This window comes from Carassius carassius, chromosome 27, assembly GCF_963082965.1.
Source record: "Carassius carassius chromosome 27, fCarCar2.1, whole genome shotgun sequence".
Taxonomy (NCBI): Eukaryota; Metazoa; Chordata; class Actinopteri; order Cypriniformes; family Cyprinidae; genus Carassius; species Carassius carassius.
Genome location: NC_081781.1, coordinates 29,086,005 through 29,101,553, shown reverse-complemented (window position 1 = coordinate 29,101,553; position 15,549 = coordinate 29,086,005). Strand labels below are relative to the sequence as shown.

General features: G+C 37.2%; 1 protein-coding gene across 1 annotated transcript in view; it reads right to left on the bottom strand.

Moving 5' to 3' along the window:
* The window catches only part of LOC132107135 (cyclin-dependent kinase 19-like), a 51,447-nt gene continuing 35,898 nt past the window's right edge, over positions 1-15,549 (bottom strand). Inside the window, exons 8-13 of the mRNA XM_059513347.1 lie at positions 14,102-14,171; positions 13,758-13,830; positions 12,263-12,360; positions 8,685-8,763; positions 5,266-5,481; positions 1-1,426 (exon numbers count right to left, since the gene is read on the bottom strand). Coding sequence (XP_059369330.1) covers positions 1,313-1,426; positions 5,266-5,481; positions 8,685-8,763; positions 12,263-12,360; positions 13,758-13,830; positions 14,102-14,171 — 650 coding nt within the window. The 3' untranslated portion in view covers positions 1-1,312. The remainder of the gene's footprint in view (positions 1,427-5,265; positions 5,482-8,684; positions 8,764-12,262; positions 12,361-13,757; positions 13,831-14,101; positions 14,172-15,549) is intronic.

Here is a 15,549-nt window from a genome sequence, read left to right as displayed (position 1 = left end):
TACTTTTATAACTGATGTTACTTTTATTGGTTGTTCCTGTTGTAACTAATGCAAAAAAGGGATGAAAAGTATATCAGTGTATATTTTACAAAAAATCAAACAATCTCTTACACAACAAAATAAGATTTGTGTAGTAATACAGTGGTGCATGATAGCTATGAGAGATGCTCTTTGTTCAGTCTTTAAAATATGCACACGTTACACAAATCCAGTCTGTACATGCAGGCTGCTCCCTTCACTGGGAGAGAGATAAAAGGGGATTTTGCTTCCTATGTACAATTGCTTATATACCGCAGATGTCTCTATTTGATTTGTCTCAGGGTTGTCAAACGGAGGAATCTCACAAAACCTCGAGATGACAAACCCACTATAATAATGGGTGGTAAAGTCAAAAATAAATAAATAAATAAACGCAATAGCTGCAAAGTTTGGATTGTGTAACTGACTATATATATTAGACTGGTGTCCCACTAGTCAATTTTCAGTTGTATGAACATATCAGACCCAAATGAACAGATACACCATCTCACGCATTCATAGGGCCAAATTATTCCATTAACTGCATCCTAACACAATGTCATAACAATGCAAACTCAGATCTCATTTGTGTGACTTCTCTTTCAAGTTAATCTGAGATTCGTATTCTAACCAGTCTCAGCCATGACAGTCCCGTTTCCTCATGACTCTGCATCAAATATCTGGGACACATCTTGAAGCAGTGATGATAGAGAAAATTACTTGTCACTGGAACACTGTAAATGGTCAGATTTGGTAGCTATGATTGCTCTGATGAAATGCTAGTTTTTTGGAGTCGACCAGTGGGACGCCAGTTTAATGACCCCATTGTAACAAGCCTCATGTCACTTCTATCTGTAGCTATGACCCCAATAGCATTTGCCTGATCATTTTGAGACTGTTTGGGTCTAACCATGGTAAAATGAATTGAGAATGCATAAAGATGCTAAACAGTCAGCAGACTATTAGGTTTGGTTGGTTTTGGAGCTGGAGCTGGTGGAAGTTTTATTACAATAAATTGAAAAACTGTTGAGATATTGAGGAAAATACCCAATTATGGCTCTGGTTCTCTTGAGGAGCGAAATAAAGGGATTGTAAAGTTGTGCTTTGGTTGGAGTAGCACTTGCTGAGAGTTGTGGGATGACAGATAGCTTTGTAAGAGAATACACTTGGGTTTTATGTTTATGTTGGGGCCATATTATGGGGCCAGCAATTCATTTGAATCACAACTCTGACTTGCCTGGCTTAATGCTTGTGGTTAATATTTATTTTAAGTGCTTAAGTAGGATTTTGAGTCTCAGTATCGATGAGACTGATGAGAGTGCTGAGATGAGGATGAGTATCCCATAGTGCTTTGCGACTGGGTAGAGCCTTGGACATTGCTCTGGTAGCTGAGCCGCGAGCTGGAGTGCTGCAATCAAGAAAGAAAATCAATTCTTAAAATTATCAAGTATCTGGCATTGACCGAGATTTTTGTAATACTGAGATGAGCCCTAACTGAACACAACTAACTTGTACATTGTTACATAATAAATATTATTTAATTTACACACCGGATGTGTTTCAAGTGACTCAGGAGTTTGTCTCTGACTACTCTGATGAGAGATGTGTTAAATATCATTCATTTTTATGTTTGTAATTTCGTCAAATAGTTTTTTTCTTGATTACACATCTTGATTTGGTGGTTCTTTTATTTAGCAATTTTAATGTTTTTATTTATTTTTAAATCCGAAACTGCATTGTGTGGGATAAAATAATCATAACAGGCAGTGGTGTACATTTTTATAATATAATAATAATAATAATATTGTGAAGCATCCTTACAATGTGGTAAAAGTAAATATATGCATAAAAATACAATAACATGGGCCTACATGTGTTTCTGATTATTTTATATGCCTTTTTTGTTGGGTGGTCAAAATAGTAATAACATCACCATTTACAAATATGACACATGTGAATAAAACAAGATATCTTATCAAAACAGTTTTAAATCAACAAACTGACAGAGTTTCAAGTGTTGGTGACTCCATTAAATAGAGTTTGGATTGCATTATGTTATAATAAAGAATTCTCTCTCAATGTCAGGTATAACATCAGTCTTACAAACAAGTAAAGGAAACATTTGATGGAGGAATATCTATGATATCTAGATACTAAATACACTTACACAATCCTGCTTACATTATAAATGATTACTCAATGCTTTTAATAAAAATGTAAAGTTCAGATTTTTGTGTTATAAGTACTCAGATTGAGACTTGACAAGTTTCAGTTGTTAACGCCCATTACACTGGTGCTATCGCTGGCTGAACGCTAGGCTGTGCTAGGACACACGTGCAGTGCTTTCAGGAGGGTGTCTGAAGAAGAAAGACTGAGGAACTGCATTATTTAGGGCTATTCTCTGTGTTAGGATATTAGCATATGAACTGCTGCTGTCAAGTGAGAGGGTTGACATGGTTTTAATGTCCAGGATGTTAGGATACAGAACCATTTCAGTTGCACTGAGTTACCACTGTGGTGCAATGTGGAGCTTTATCTTAGGTTGAAGATGAAACTCTGACCATAAAGCTTGTGATATGAGGCTCACACTGTTCAGCTGTCTGCTGGGTGTCTTCTAATCATTCAGCTGAAAAATACCCACACCGCACTGTTTGCCACGTTACATGTTTGGCACTGCAAAGCAGTTTTCTCTCAATAAACTGCTAATTTACTGCTTATTAATAGTAAGGTAGTTGTTAAGGTTAGCAATGGGGTGGATTAAGGAACCTATAATGTGCTCATGCAGAATAAGGCAACAAATATGACAATATGCCAGTAATATGCATGCTAATAAGCAACTAGTTAATAGAGAGAATTGGTCCCTGAACTAATAACTGGCTAATAAGTATCATATATCATTTTATAAAGTTTTTGGCTTTAATTGCACATCAGAAAGGCATTTCATTATCTGAACTATCAGTATGTTGTTACAGTCCATTAAACACACTGTAATTTTTCACAGTCTTGTTTTTATTCCTGCCATCAAAGAAATATGGCTCTATTCTGACTAAGGTCTATTAACATTTTTTTATGTTAAATCTCTAAGTGTAAGTTTTTTAAGTGTTTGCTTAAGTGTTAATTTTGACAGCTATTTTCATTTTAGTCTTAGTCTCATGTTAAATGTCCTTGTTAGGTTTTATCATATTTAGTCAACCTTATCCTATTTAGTTTTAGTCCCATTTTAGCAATAAGATTATTATTAATTAACCATACAGCAGTATTAATTTTGGCAGCCATTATTAATCAAATGTAAATTTTAGACAAACTTGTCCAGTTTTTGTTTATTCAATTAAATGTATGAGCATTTTAGTCAGGTTTTGGTCTATGATTTTTTTTTTTCCCCATAAAATTATAATCATAATGATTGTTGTCATTTGAGAAACTGACTTTTGCTTTTCAGATATTGCACTTTCTCCAGTAAGCAGAAATCAGTAGAATGTGGACTCAGTGTATTTTACCTCTTCTAGTGTACTGATTCATTATGGGCTTTTTATTATAGAGATGAATACCAAAAACTTATGCAATCTCTCTGTCTATATTATGAAAACATATGAAACAAACAAAAAATATTATAACAGTGAAATTCCTAGTGATTTCACTAATTCCAAAACTGCAAGTGTCAATTTCTCTATTAAAACTACAGCGATTGAGTAAGTGCATTTATACAGCGATCACATTCGCAAATAATATAGAGAGGTCTTATGACAGAACACAGACCGGCTGAATGACTCTTTTATATAGATGCTAAACTCCAGCAGGTTTGTCGCTGGTTTGTCGCTCATCGCAATGAGGACTGAGCGCATTGGTTGCCAGATTGCCTGAAATAAACAAAACACACCGGGCACATAATGTATCACTGTACCAGAGAAGCTCTGATTCAAAGATTAATACTCGTGATTTCTAGCAACCGCTCTTATGAAAGCTCTCGTAGAAGAGGAGTTTAGAGCTGTCCGCAATAACATTTTCTCCTATTTAAATGAGAATAAAAATAGTTTTTTTAGGTAAAGTTTTTAGCTTTTTGAATATATTTAAGTCTCGTCTAATTTTTTCTTATCATGGAAGAAAATCTCGTCAACTAACATTTTTCGTCATAGTCTTCATTAACAAAATGAACACTTAATGACCTAATGATCTGAATGAAGCACTATCTTTTGTGAAAATATATTTATTTTTAAAAAATGCTGTTCTTTCTTCTATTCATCAAAGAATCCTATAAAAAAGTTTCTTGGTTTCCACAAAAATACTGTGCAGCAAGCTGATTTGAACCGTTTTCTGGAGGATAATGAGATGCTATGCTTTAGTGGTTCAATGGGTCACAAATGTCATGGTTCGGATCACATTATGTCTTTTGACCCATGGATCAGATCATTTTTTGACTCCGCAAGAAATGACTTAACTTGCTTTCCATTTGTTAATTAAAGTGAAGTACTTCTTTGATACCACAGCAAATACTGCTAGATTAACTAAGAAAGTTTAAACATGATTAAAGAGAACAGCCAGTAAAAATAAGAACAAATACACAAATTTCAAGCATAGAAAAATACAAAAGAATATGTTATGAATAAAATAAGGTTGGCATTAAAAAATAGAAATGTAATAATTGGGGTGAAATAACACTGCAGACTGTTCACTGTATCAATTAAGTTTTGTTGTTTGATGATCATTAATGACAGCAGCAGTATTTATAGACCTCTGTCCCTTTAAGATCTGAAGCACAGATCCCATATAATGAAACATATCACATCCCATTTCTGAGGTGTTTTCATTCACTTGACACAAAACTGACTGTGTTTATCTCAATTATTGTAGAGATTAGTATTTTCTCATAATTGTATGTGTATTCGTCCGATCAGAGGATTCGGATGAATGTTCATGCACCATTAAAAACGCAAGTGCACACTTCGTGTGTGCTGCTGTGAACAACGTGCGAGTAATGAATCAATTTCCTTTTCGGCCTTTTCTCTCTGGAATTGTTTCAAATGCGCTTGCTTGTGTAAATACAAACAAATTCTACTATATTATGGTTAAATTTTGCAATAAATGCAGAACTTTTGGGCTTGGTCCGTACAGATAACGGATCAACTATGATCTATTTAACCACTAATATGCTCGTTTACCATACACATTTTTTTTTTTTAATCTGAAATGCAGATGAATGGAGAATTTAGATCTCTGCCCCCCAGCACCCCCTTGATGCACTTCTTTCACCTGGTAGTCTGTTTGAAGAACACTGGTTCCTGAGGTGCGAGGTTTTTTGTTTGGTGGCCCCTGTTCCTGTCCATGCTGTATGGAGGGGCCCGTGTTGGCCCCTGCAGTGCCTGATGTGCCGTTTGTCTGCGCTGAGCTTTGTTGGGTTGGAGCCTGCTGTGTCTGCGTTTGTGTCTGCGTCTGTGCAGCCGTCTGCTGGTGCTGCTGCGTCTGGTTCTACAGATGACCACATACAAACAACACAACATATCTCATCGCTTTGAATGCTACCTTTGATTATTTGGCATTGAAAGCAAGACTGCCATTTTAACGTTCATTCTTCTTCTTTTCTTCTTCTTTTGTTTTTTATGGCGGTTGGCAAACCAATTTAACGGTGCATTACCGCCACAGACTGGGCTGGAGTGTGAATCAGGAGATATTGGATCTTAAAAATAAAAATAATAATAATAATAATTTAAATCCTTCTGGCTTAGTCTGTGTCTCTAAGAAACTTTATAACAAATTGATGTTACTGGATGCTTTCCCTAACAAAAACGTTCATTATTAATTTCAGAATATTATTATTTTGCAATAACAAACACTAAAATTTTGTAAGACCACATTGAACAAGAACATTACAGTGACAGAGTGTACATAGATAACAGTTTTCTTTCAGTGTGCAATATACTAGTGAATATAGTTTCTTTTTTATTTATTTTTTTACAAATATAATTTGTATCATGGATTGATACAACTCCACTTTATATTCAAATGCATCCTCTTTGTTGAAGAACTACTCTTCCATTTAGCCCTTTCCCTTTAGTTGCTGTCAAGTTTCACTATTCACACTTGTCTTATGCCAGCATATATGAAGAGAGAAGGGATTGGTATTTGATTGATATATTAAATAACATCAGGATTAACTAAGTATATATAGAGAGATGACAAAAAAGGAATGGCTATAAAGACATGAAAACAAGAATGTATAAAAGAGAGGTCATTAAAAAGAAAACATTCATGCTTGTGTCAACTAATAAGAGAGACGGCCAACTTTATTTAGATTAAAACATGGAGACTAAATTAAATTGGTAAAAATAAAAGATGTCATTCTTATAAATGTATAATTGCAACATACATGACTGTGTAAAAAAAAAATCTTAAATTCTTTAAATGTTTACGCTCTACATTAGGTAAAAAAAATTATTACAATTTAAGTTTTTGCTTGTATCGAACACCTTAAGTTTTATTCTGTGTCTAAAATGTTGACAAATTTTGGCATTTTTCAAATTATTGGCATTCTCTAAATTACTCTGTTTGTACAATTCGGATGTCACCTAAGATGATTGTTGACATTCTGGGCAGCAACAGTTTGAGATCGTCAAAGCCTTTGCATGAATGCAATGCATATGCAATGACAGTGTCTTGTGTTTTGTGTATGAATGAGAAAATGTTCCAAATTACCAAATTCATCAAGGGAAACCCACTGAAAATGGCACAAGAGAGTAAAAGGTGCAATCTTAAGTAGACTAGTGTTATTAGATGCAGCTTTTTTGTGTGATGTCAAGTGTGCATATTTTTTGTAAATGCAAACCTTTTGTAACTTTGTGTGGTAGGAACCCAATCCATGTCTGTAGGTCTCTGTGATAATGAATGCATGGTTTGGATATGTTTGCAAGATGAATTGCCTTTAAAACACTCGCAGCCATACTGAAACTGTGCTACAAAGAAAAGCAGCAGCTACATGGACATTATATAGTGTGGCCAAAGCCCCTAAATGTACAAGTAAATATTGGCTCACTCCAGCACTGCATACGTGAGATGGTTATTTTATGCTGTATGTGTGTTTGTTTGTTTGCCTTTTGCTTAGATACATTTCATCCTTCAGGGACCGAGTGCACAGCTTAACAACAGTGCTATCTGAGTTCTTGCTCTGCTGCTCTCTCTTTTCTGCACCTACTCTCAGCTTTCCACTTAGTTCCACTGGAATGAGTAACATTACAAATTAGCATTAGAGACTATAAGAAAGCAGCCATTTTTACAGATGCTTTTATCAAAAGTAGTCTGCAGTACACATTTTACAGGGACAATCTACCAAAGTGCAATGTCCTATGAAGTTTTTAGACCTACAACTTTGCTAATGTTGGCTTCAAAACTGCTCATACTTAGAATAACCACTGTATTAACTAACCACCTATGGCTGTTCAGACAGGCCACAAAATGAAATCAAACAAGTTCAGTCGTTGGTAGTCTGAAAAGCAAGTATAGCCCACACATTATCTAAACCATAATTAAATTTTAAAAAAATGAAGGCCAGAGAAAACATTTACAAAGAAAATAGCATAAGTCCTATAACAGATCCTTGAGGGACCCCAAAAGTAATAGATAGTAAGGACCATAATCTTTTTTAAAAGAGAGAGAAAAAATCCTACCCTTGTCCCTTGAACTCTAGTCCAGTGGAATACGGAGTCACATCTCAAAAACAAAAAGTAAGCTAATAATTAAGTCTAATCCCATTCATTTTTCCAACATTTATTCCAGGAACATGAGGAATATGAGGATGGACTTAAATGCAGCCCTCCATCTGAAATGAATAATCTATTTATGGTTGAAAACAAAATTCTAGGTGCATTAAAAGTGCAAAAAAATATCTAAACCTACACAGCTCTCCATCAAATTCTTCTCCTTAAAACATTAAAGAGACTTGTAACTCTTTCTTATTTAATTTCTATTCAGCGTTCTAGGATGCAAGTTTGATTCTTGAAGCCATGGTTCTGAATGAATTTTATATTTCCTGACTTTATATGGAGTCAACGATGTCTGTACAAACACAGTTAAACTGTGACTAACTCCTCTGGAGCAACAGAAGGTGGGCAGACCTAATAAAACTAAAAAATGAGGTGGCTATATAAACTTCTGTGAAATCCAGTGCTGTGGATGAAATAATAACATGGGAACAGATCAAAACAGGCTGAAGAGTGGAGGGTTTACATGGATAGAAAACATTAAACATAACAGGTATATGATCAGATAAACGATTATTAATAATGTCAGTATTATTAGCTCAGAAGTCCTAGAGATACAGATCCAAAGAGTTAGCTTGCTCATAAGTAGGATCAGTAACTGAAGAATTAGAGTCCAGAAGATCTAAATAACATTTACATTCATGTGACATTCACTATTGTATTGAATGGTGAATGAGTGAATGGTTCTTGCACAGCACATGCAAATACAATCAAGTTTTATCACAATACGATGTTATATGAAAGATCGTATTAGAGATATAAACATTACTATACTAGTCTACTTCTTATGTTTTTTGTCGTTGCAACCAATGTAGATAGGATATCGACAACATATCCAAACATCAAAACAAGATCTAAAAAGCAAATCAGAACCGGATGTGGTGAGAAAATTTAAGATTTTAAATCAGCCATTGTTACCTTCTCTGTTTTCTCCTCTGGTTCATCCTCAGATAGAAACTCTCGTTTGGGGTAGGGAATCTGACATCCAGCAAATACACTAAAAACACACAAATGCACACAAAGAAAACATTTAAAGCAGTTTTTATAGGAAGTACAACTGTTTATTATACAAATCTGGTAAATTAATTGCAGGTAAACAATTATGGCTCTTGTTTAAGCTGCTATAGAAGCTGTTTGAAAGAGGAAAAACAGGAAATATTTGTGGTATGCTATACTACATAGTGAAAAGAAAGCAGACACCCGCTTCTAATTTAAGGGTTTAAAGTTCCAGTGAAAGCAAATCTTATTGCAATGGCACAGAACGACACTCTAGAGAATTAGGTCCTTTTCTCTTTAACCATGAATTGAGTTCCATAAATAAATAAAAATATATATATATATTATCTATTGATTCCAAACACAAAAATCTACCCTTTCACTGGATAATAAGAATTTAAATTGGGGGAAATATCATTATGAAATAAATGTTTTTCTCTAATACACATTGGCCACAATTAAGGACATCCCTAGAAATCCTTATGAGTAAAAAAAACTCTGAAGTATATTCCCATTCATATTCACAATTTTGAGTACTCCAGGGTGATTATGAACATGAAATTATCCAGCCATTGCTTCCTGTTTCACAGAAATAGAAATAGGGGGGAAAACAAAGCCCAAATGTCTTTAATCATCCAACACAATGAGAAAAACCAAAGAAAATATTTCTGATGTGCAGCAAAAGATATTTGAGCGTCACAAATTAGTGAAGTGGCTATAAGAAAAGAGCTAGAGCAGTGAAAATTCCCATTTCCACCATCAGGGCAATAGTTAAGAATTTCCAATCAACAGAAGAGCCTGGAAGAGGACGTGTCTATATCATCCTAATGCATTGTGAGGAGGAGAGTTTGAGTGGCTAAAGACTCTCCAAGGACAAAAGCTGGAGAACTGCAGAAAATAGTTGAGTCTCGGGGTCAGAAAACCTAAAAAAATATATATTGTCAAACAGCACCTACATGTGACGATCGCGTTCCAGTAAGACACAGGGAGAGAGATAGATCCAATTGCAGGTATGATTTATTATTGGGGTAACCCAAAATGTAATGAAAACAAGCCAGGGTCAAAACCAGAAAGCAGTCCAAAAACAAACAAACAAAGGAAGGAACAGAAAAGGAAATGGAACGGGAACTCGGAAAACGAGGGGTCTCGGAGGACGAGAAGACTAACGAAGAATCTCGGAGGACGAGAAGACTGGGATACGAAAGGAAAGGACTCCATACAGACAACATGAAAAGACTGGTAAATATAGGGAGGCTAATGACAATTAAGTGAAGGCACCTGGTGCAATTAGCAGGAGTGCAATTACTGTGATGAAAGGACAAGACTATTGGAATTCTAGTGCCTACGGTGAAGTGCCTAAGGGGAAGTGAGCCCACTAGTGGACACCCAGGGAAACAGAGACTAGACAGCGTGACATTACCCCCTCCTCCACGGAGCAGCTGCCAGATGCTCCACCCGAACCCAAGGGAAGACCAAAGAGACCAGGAGGGAGGTGGAGCGGCGGAGGACCAGGGGGAGGGATGGAGGGCCAGGTAAAATGGAGAAAAACAGAGGCAAGAGGACCAGGTAAAATGGGGAAACAGAGACAAGAGAAGTGCAACACAAAACAAGTAGTCCAGGAGGGAGGTGGACCGGCAGAGGATCAAGGGGAGGGACGGAGAGCCAGGTCCTTAGAGGGAACTTGACTTGACTCTGTCCTTGAAGATCACCAGTGACTTGACTCTGTCCTTGAAGATCGCCAGCGACTTTACTCTGTCCTTGAAGATCGCCAGTGACTTGACTCTGTCCTTGAAGATCACCAGTGACTTGACTCTGTCCTTGAAGATCACCAGTGACTTGACTCTGTCCTTGAAGATCACCGGTGACTTGACTCTGTTCTTGAAGATCACCGGTGACTTGACTTGACTCTGGAAGGTCAACGGTGACTAGCCCTGACTCTGGAGGGTCAACGATGACTAGCCCTGACTCTGGAAGGTCAACGGTGACTAGCCCTGACTCTGGAGGGTCAACGGTGACTAGCCCTGACTCTGGAGGGTCAACGATGACTAGCTCTGACTCTGGAAGGTCAACGGTGACTAGCCCTGACTCTGGAAGGTCAACGGTGACTAGCCCTGACTCTGGAAGGTCAATGGTGACTAGCCCTGACTCTGGAAGGTCAACGGTGACTAGCCCTGACTCTGGAAGGTCAATGGTGACTAGCCCTGACTCTGGAAGGTCAACGGTGACTAGCCCTGACTCTGGAAGGTCAATGGTGACTTGACTCTGGAAGGTCAACGGTGACTAACCCTTACTCTGGATGGTCCACGAGCACCTGACTCGACTTGAGCAGTGGCATTGGACCGGAAGTCATCTTGGGCAGTGGCGATGGGTCGGCGGCCATCTTGGGCAGTGGCGATGAGCTGGCGGCCATCTTGGGCAGTGGCGTTGGGCCGGCAGCCATCTTGGGCAGTGGCGATGAGCTGACGGCCATCTTGGGCAGTAGTGCTGGGCTGGCGGCCATCTTGTGCTGTTGTGCTGGGATGGCGGCCATCTTGCGTCGTGACGCTGGGCTGGCGGCCATCTTGTGCTGTCCAAAACGTGGGCTCATCCAAAAAACAAACTCCAGCATATTCACATGACTGGAACTTCAAATGGGTCTGGCTTCTATGGTCAGATGAAACAAAAAAATGAGCTTTTAGCAGCAAACACTCAAGATGGGTTTGGTGAAAACAGGGATAAAAGTACCCCATGTGTACAATGAAATATACTGCTGTATTTTTGATGTTGTGAGCCTATATTTAGATACATGGCATCATGGATTCTATCAAATACCAACAGAATAAAAAATCAAAAAGTGACTGACTCTGTTAGAAATCTTATAATGTACCATGTTTGGATCATCCAACCATACAATAATCCAAACACAAACCTCAAAAACAACACATAAATGGGTCACTGAGCACAAACCAAGCTTCTGCTATAGCCATTCCACTCCTCTGACCTGAACCCTATAGGAAATGAGAGGAGTGAACTGAAGAGGAGAAGCACCAACATGGACCTGTGATCCTAAAGGGTCTGAAGTAATTCTGGATGAAGAAATGGTCTCTGATCTCTTATGTGGTGTTCTCTAACCTCATCAGGCATTATAGGAGAAAATTTAGACCTGTTAAACTGGCAAATGGAGGTTTAAAAAAAGGAATTAAATAAAAGGGTGTCCTTAATTGTGGCCAATGTGTACTAGAGAAAAACATATATGTTAATGATATTTTCCCCATTTTAAATTCTTATTATCCAATGAAAGGTTAGATTTTTGTGATTTTTAAAAAATAAAAGATCAAAAGGATTAACAATGCAGATTAATTTTCACAGCCTTCTTTGATCATATTTACCAAGGGTGTCCATATTTTTGGGCATGACTGTATGTGTGTGGTGTTTGGGTGTCCACTCACTTCTGGTCACTGAGTTCTCTACTCTGAGATTACTATGTGTCTAAATGTGTGTGCATGTGGAATGAGTCTTACTCAGACGTAGGTAATGGATCCTCCAGGAAATATGGGTCCTGCAGTGACTGCTCAGAAGTGATTCTTTTGGTGGGATCCATAGTCAGCAACTTCTGGAGCTAGATTAGATTAGATTAATTACTCTGGAAAGGATGAACTAGATTAGATCATTAGTTGACTAGTTGGTATTGAAGCTATGATCGGGCATGTTTTTGGTCAAACTGGATGTATTGGACAAGTGTGGCAATTTAATAGACTAACTAAAAAATACTGAACAAATAGATAGATAAATATTATAGAAAGGATAGATAGAACATTAACTAATTATTTCTGAAGTTTATATTTAAGAAACACTCTAATACAGAGCAGGATAACAAAATTATTTATATGGTCAAGTCCACATATTATTTGGACACAGGCACAATTTGTATTATTTTAGCTACTGACCAAAACATATTCAAGTTAGAGTGGTGTAATATGCATAGAATATGGGCATAAAGTGCACAATTTGTGCTTTAATTTGGAGGTATTCTCATCACAATCGAAGGAAAGGTTAAGGAATTACAGCTCTTTAATATGTGCCTCCCCATTTTTCAAGGGATCTTAAGTAATTGCACAGCTGACTTAAAAGCCACTTCATGGACAGATGTGGGCTATTCCTTCATTATTTCTACATCAATTAAGCAGGTTAAAGGTCTGGAGTTGACTCTAAGTGTGCCATTGGCATTTGGAAGCTGTTGCTGTGAACCACATCATGCAGTCAAAGTATCTCTTCATACAAGTGAAAAAGACAAATGTTAGTCTTCAAAAACTAAACAAATCCATTAGAGATATGGCCAAATCAACAGTTTGGTACATTATGAGAGAAAAAAAAACACAATGGTGAGCTCAGCAACATAAAAAGGCCAGGACATCCTTAGAGGACAACAGTGCTGGATGATGGACAATGACCCAAAACATACAGCAAAAGCAACCCAGAAGTTTGTGAAGGTAAAAAGGTGGCACGTTCTGCAATGAACTAACAAAACTAAAGGCAGAAAGACCCCAAAACAAACAACAACTGAAGCAGCTGCAGTAAAAGCCTGGCAAAGCATCACAAAGTAGGAAACCCAGTCTCTGCTGATGTCCATGAGGTCCAGACTGAGGGCAGTCAGTGCTTGCAAAGGATTCTCAACAAAATATAAAAAATTGACATTTGAAAAATCAATACTTCCGGACCTGACTGTATACATATATATCTTCATGTAATCCAAGAATGGCTCTGTGATGGTGGCATCAGATCTCTGTGTGGACTATGCCAATAGCTGTTCTTCGTTCACAAATTTTACTGGATTATTGCAATATTTGCAAAAGGAATGTCTAAAATGTAAATGCCCTACTGCAACAATAAACCAAATGATTTACATAAGTAACCACCTTAAAACTAAGATTTTTTTATTATCTTCACAGTACTGTGTCTTTTATATAAGTTTTAGTTGATTCCATATTGTTTGAAACAAGTGTACAATAGACTCACCAGTAGAAACACTTTGCTGTCTGGTTTGACTTTATGTTTCTCCATGTATTTGATAAGACTGCTGTTGGCATATCTGCAAAACACATTCAAAGAATGATTATATATATATACTCTCAGTGATACAACTCTAGTCTGTACACAAAATAACACATATACTAAGTTTAAAAAATACAGAACTGAATGGATGCACTGTCTTGCTGTTTTTGTGTATACAGCTAGAAAGATTTACATCAGTTAAACACCCACATATATGAATACAAATCATGACATCATATTAACACTTATTTTGTTTTTGCTGTTGAGAATAAATTTGCTGTTACTCTGGAACAGAGCACCGCACTCACGTGGTTCTTCTGAAATCTTTCTGTAGAGTTGGATATTCTGGCATTTTCCGGATATCTTCCCAGTCTTTATCTAGGAATTACACATAAACATAATATAATCGTGCACACTGACATTTAACAAGGCTACGAGTCTAAATAAGGACGAATGATAACACATGGACTCACTTGTAATGTGTCTCTAACTACTATTTACTTTTGAAATGTATGCACTTTATACAATTATTTGCTACTATTGTGTGTTTGATGCACTGTACTTACAGTTAAAAAATCTGCCCTTACTGCTAGCTCTTGATTACTGAACAGTCCTGCGTGTACATGCTCTTATTATAGTAATTACAATAAAGGGGTTAATAACTAAATATTAAACCTCATCCTACTCCCATACCTTATGCCAGTGGTTCCCAACCTTTTTCAACTCGTGGCCCGCACAACCAAACACATATGTTTGCGCGGCCCACTGCAAAAAAAAATTAACTGACCCCGCTATTGTAGGGTTAATAACTTAGTACTCAGAAACTACAACCCGAATTCCGGAAAAGTTGGGACGTTTTTTTAAATTTTAATAAAATGAAAACTAAAGGAATTTCAAATCACATGAGCCAATATTTTATTCACAATAGAACATAGATAACGTAGCAAATGTTTAAACTGAGAAATTTTACACTTTTATCCACTTAATTAGCTCATTTAAAATTTAATGCCTGCTACAGGTCTCAAAAAAGTTGGCACGGGGGCAACAAATGGCTAAAAAAGCAAGCAGTTTTGAAAAGATTCAGCTGGGAGAACATCTAGTGATTAATTAAGTTAATTGATATCAGGTCTGTAACATAATTAGCTATAAAAGCTTTGTCTTAGAGAAGCAGAGTCTCTCAGAAGTAAAGATGGGCAGAGGCTCTCCAATCTGTGAAAGACTGCGTAAAAAAATTGTGGAAAACTTTAAAAACAATGTTCCTCAACGTCAAATTGCAAAGGCTTTGCAAATCTCATCATCTACAGTGCATAACATCATCAAAAGATTCAGAGAAACTGGAGAAATCTCTGTGCGTAAGGGACAAGGCCGGAGACCTTTATTGGATGCCCGTGGTCTTCGGGCTCTCAGACGACACTGCATCACTCATCGGCATGATTGTGTCAATGACATTACTAAATGGGCCCAGGAATACTTTCAGAAACCACTGTCGGTAAACACAATCCGCCGTGCCATCAGCAGATGCCAACTAAAGCTCTATCATGCAAAAAGGAAGCCATATGTGAACATGGTCCAGAAGCGCCGTCGTGTCCTGTGGGCCAAGGCTCATTTTAAAATGGACTATTTCAAAGTGGAATAGTGTTTTATGGTCAGACGAGTCCAAATTTGACATTCTTGTTGGAAATCACGGACGCCGTGTCCTCCGGGCTAAAGAGGAGGGAGACCTTCCAGCATGTTATCAGCGTTCAGTTCAAAAGCC